This window comes from Myotis davidii, unplaced genomic scaffold (genome assembly GCF_000327345.1).
Source record: "Myotis davidii unplaced genomic scaffold, ASM32734v1 scaffold281, whole genome shotgun sequence".
In the NCBI taxonomy this organism is placed as follows: domain Eukaryota; kingdom Metazoa; phylum Chordata; class Mammalia; order Chiroptera; family Vespertilionidae; genus Myotis; species Myotis davidii.
The window spans coordinates 4,451,653-4,456,340 of record NW_006293784.1 but is presented as its reverse complement, the minus strand read 5'-3'; the positions used below and the strand labels follow the sequence as shown (position 1 = coordinate 4,456,340).

The 4,688-nt window shown below is 42.8% G+C and overlaps 1 protein-coding gene across 1 annotated transcript in view; it reads right to left on the bottom strand.

Annotated features, from left to right (window-relative positions):
• Window positions 1-1,464: 1,464 nt before the first annotated feature.
• Window positions 1,465-4,688, bottom strand: part of LOC102752770 (cullin-2-like) — a 4,523-nt gene continuing 1,299 nt past the window's right edge. Inside the window, 2 exon segments of the mRNA XM_015566523.1 lie at window positions 1,465-2,805; window positions 2,807-3,455. Of these exon segments, the coding sequence (XP_015422009.1) occupies window positions 1,732-2,805; window positions 2,807-3,455 (1,723 nt within the window). The 3' untranslated portion in view covers window positions 1,465-1,731.

Below are 4,688 nucleotides of genomic sequence, written 5' to 3'. Positions count from 1 at the left end.
ATAAAAAAGAGGGAGAAGAAAGGGAAGAAGGCAGCATCCTGACACAGCCCTTTCCTTCAGCTTCCCCTCTCCCTGTGGTCCCAGGTAAAAATGGGAAACAAGTCCTGTTTCAGTGAGAAGGCAGCTGCTGTCAGCCAGTCTCTGTCTTTACCTGGGTCCTGATCTGAGCTAGGCCAAGTCTCTTTCTGTTGTCTGGGTCCCGATCTGAGCTGGGCATGGTAAGCGGGAAGCAGCCATGGGGGCAGGAGACCTCCCTCAGAAGGGGCGAGTGTTCAAGCCCCTGCATAGTTGGGGGGGGTGAGGATCTGTGCCTCACCTCTGTTGACCCCCAACTTCTCTCCTGATGGCCTCTCTGTGACTGTGCCTGTCTTAGGTTGTTCCTTCCCTGAGGAATCTTACCCGTCTCTGGCTAACCAGCCATCCTCCGGGGTCAAGCAGGGTGATGTGAGGTTCAGTTCTGTCTCCTTGCTAGCCTATGCCCCTGTGGCCTCCATGCCCAGCAACTGCCTTGGGATCCCCTTGCCTGCTGGTGGGGCCCCGGCATTGATCACATATCTTGGGGAACCCAGGTTTCTTCTCCAGGGAGGGCCCAGCTCAAGCCATTGGGTGAGAGACAGATCCATGGTACCAGCCACCATGAGGCTTCAACCTTAGCATGAACACAGAGCTCAGGCAACAGCTGTGGGCAATTGGACTGTGAGGAGGGGGTCCCTCTTAACACAAGGGCAAGAGGGGCCAATACAGGACAAAGGAGAGTCCCGGGACAGGGCTTTCTCAGCCCAGGATGTCAGGCTCTTGGCACAAGGCAACACCACATATGGGGCATATACAGACACCCCCAGTCATGGCAGAAAAGGGAGGTGCCCTTCCTGGAACAGTAGGGTAGGGAGATTCTAGAAAAGGCTGTGTTCAGGAGAGAAGGAGAAAGGCCAAAGAACCAGCAGACACGTTAGTCAGATTCAAAAAAAAAAGAAAGGAAAGGAGATGTGGGGCAAAGCTGGGACATAAGGACAGACAAAAAGGAGGCACATGTGATCCTCCCAATAGACAGGTGGCTCCAGCTCAGGGCTGCACATCTGCTGCAGACGGGCACTGGTCAGGTGTGCTAACTCAGCCTCCCAGGGGTGACAGTTCTCAGGAGGGAGGCAGAGGCTGTTTCTTCTGGAAAGATACAAAACACAACCTCTTCTCCACATCATTACTCTATCTGGTAAAACTCTTGTCTGGTTTGTGTATCCTTCTACCAGGCTGAGTCGGCAGAGGTTATTGCATAGGAGGCCCAATGCCTTTTGGCTGCTGTACAACCCTCTGCATTGTATTTTTTAAAAATTTAACATCTAACATTCTTCGCCCCCTTGGTTTTTTTTTAAGGATATTTAAGTTTTTTATTTTATGTCCTTTAAGATACATTTTAAAAACACACACACACATCAACTGCAAATGTGAAGGGGAGAAAAGGCATGGTACCCAACCAAATTTCCACATTTCAGCAATACTTCACTCATTCTTTAATAAAGTGTTAAGAAATGTCATAATGACACAAGCTTGAAATATCTCTAGGCATTTTCTCTGACGCTCATGACGTGGCACTGGTGATGTTGTAAACAGCAGAAAACCAGGGGCTGCCAAATGACCAAATTATGGAGGCATGGGCCTGCTCTTTTCCCCACAGGAACACACCAAATGGTGATGGCAATGATCTTCTCACACCCACACAGGAGGAGAGCAACATCATGCCATGTAACTGTATTCATCTGCTGAAGCCTGGCTGCGTTCAATGTACTGTTTGTCTATCAGCACTTCAATACACTTCTTAATCATGCTGATACTAGGGTTAAACCTAGCTCTTGACTGGCTAATCACCTCTTGAATAAGGGCATTATGCCAAAGCCCTTTTCGTGCTTTCATGATACGAACTATAGCGGCTTGGAGACACATTTTCTGGTCCTCATCTACAGCACTTCTAGCTTGTTCCATTTCCTGTGGTGTGTCTTTCTGCATTGATGTAGTAATTTTAAATTTTGTTCTTTTACTGCTGAAGTTCATATTTAATGAAAATGAAGATTCTGCATCAATCTCTTCATTTTCTGAATCATGGTTAATCATTTTCACATCAAGAAATGATTTGATTGTTTTTGTCAGTTCCTTTCCATTCATCTGTGTGCTGTCTTGAAGCTCTTGATAGCTGACAGTTTCACTGTTGTTGAAGGCTAGAAGAACTGCCATTTGGTATGTTGTAGCCATGGCTTCATATGGTTTGCCCAAATAGTTCATTTTAACTTCACCTGTGCAGAGGTAATGTAGCCATGTAAGTTTCCTTCCACCGAAATGCTGGCTGTAAAATATTTCAAACATCTGTACACTTCTGTCCAATTCCCGGGGAATCACAAATGTAGATGAAGGAGCCTGAGTAAGAGGCCATGCACCAGCCTGTAGAACATGTATTTGAAAACTAATTCCCAAATCTATTACTGTGTCTTGATTTTTGATAAAATTGTTGAACTTATTGTTGAGATCAGCACTGACACTCATATCTGTATACATCCGATGTAGCTTGCTGGTAAACTCATAACCACATACTTGCTTTAATTTATTGATCATGGCTTCTTCAGAATCCATAGACATAGATAACCCGTGAAGTAAACGTTTCGCCAGCATTCTTGCGTAGAGCCGGAAATTGCTGCCTCGCACAACCACTTCAAAAATACAACTAAAAGACAAAACGGACATCATCCAGAACCACAGGAAGGCTGGATGAGTGGAAATTCTACAACTAGAAGGAAAGAGAAAAGCACACTGAGACTCAGAGGAGGTGCGGAAATAAAGTGCAGAGGTACAGAGGTGCACACCGAAAGGGCTGGCAACTGAGGATGCGGCGCACGTGGAGAGGGATGGCAGCTGAGGACACCGTTGTCTTTTCCAATCATTCCAAAACTGACTCCACAAATAGTGTTGGCATATTTTCTTGAGTAGGATTACTGGTCGCTCTAAGGCGCTCATCACGGACATGATTTTGCAGCTCCTGTATCATAGGAGGTAAACCACTGGACACAGCACGGAGTAAGACATACATATTTGCCATGCCATTTTTGTTCTCTTGTCGAATGATATTATGACATTCGGCATGTAAGAACTGTAACTGGTCTGCTACCATTCGTTGCTGACATTCATTAATCACTTTAGTATATGAACTTGGGTGCAAGTATTTTTGACATCGAATTTCTTCATCTTTTAATCTACCTAGAACCTTTTCCATATATTGTGAGCAGTTTGATTCTTGTAATAAATTTGAAGCTTCTTGTTTGTAATACTCTCCTGCTTCAATCAGAAAGAGGGACTCAAAGATTTCCTGATAAAACTTTAAGGGGAATGTTTTCTTATACTGTTCAACATGAACAAAGGAGTTAATAACCCCATGGATTACTTTCTGGTTTGGGTCTTCTCCACCACGATCACTAAAAGAAGGTGTATAACACAAAATATTCTTGAGAACACAAATTATCTATGGAAATACCAAAGTATGACAAAACATGACTGCTTATTCTATTAGTTGAATCAAATTGTAAAGCATTTGAATGGTCAATGTATGCATAATTCTTAAATTTTTAATTTTTTCATTTAACAGCTGAATTAATATTTTATATTTAGTGAACATATTAGATGTCATTTCAATAAATAAAAGCCTTGTTTGTAAAATTAAGCATATTCTGTTGATACTAAAATTATATTCTAATTTTAGAGTAGACATGAGCCCATCAATTCAAGACTTTAATATTGGTGGTCAAGAATATTTGAACTTCACTCGCCATAAACACAATTATAAGATTTGGTCTGAGAAATTAAGTCTTTGAACCATCAAGTATGCCTATAGTAACCTGATGGTGCATCCCTCAGAGGTACACTCTATAGAATATATTACTCACTAACTGAAATGGCTAATAACTATTTTCTCTCTAAGAGATCTGCAAGAGTTGCTGAGTTGATTCCCATTCAAGCACAAAGGATTACCTCCCCGCCTGGCACTTAGTTAAGGGGTTTTACTGATAAAAATCCTCACCTGGGGAAACAACCTTTCTCGGGGAGGGGGTCCTGTTAAAAACACATAGTGTTAAGAGGGGGAGCAAACATGTGCCATATACGCCAGGTCCCTTGAAACATATGCTGTGCAGATGTTTCTTCCCTGCAGCGACTGTGTCAAGCAGCAAGGATGGACCGGCTTCCAGCACTCCTGTTCCTCTTCCAGTTTATTTTTTCCATCCTTTTCCATTTCTTCTTCCTTTTCTCCTTTTCCTTCTCTCCATTCTTTATTTTTCCTTCTTTCATCTTTACTATGATTCCTATTGGATTGCTCTGGATTTTTATCACAGGGCATAACTGGTTGTTTCTGTACAGCAAGATCATGTAGACAGCAAAACTGCTTAAAGAGCAGAGAAGTAGAAAAGGCCATTAGATTTCCAAAATGTGTTTCTTCCTATCACTCCTCTGACCTGTAGATGGTAAGTCAGAAGCACAGGATTTGTCCATTGTAGAACCTTAACTCTTACTGTGTTAAGACCTTATCCTTGTAGGGAGGTGCAGGCATCCACAGCAGATAAGAAAAACATACTTGGTGAAAACATGTCATTCCTTTTCCCAATAACTTAAAGACAAGGCAGCAACCCATCCCCATAACTCATTTATAGCAATTT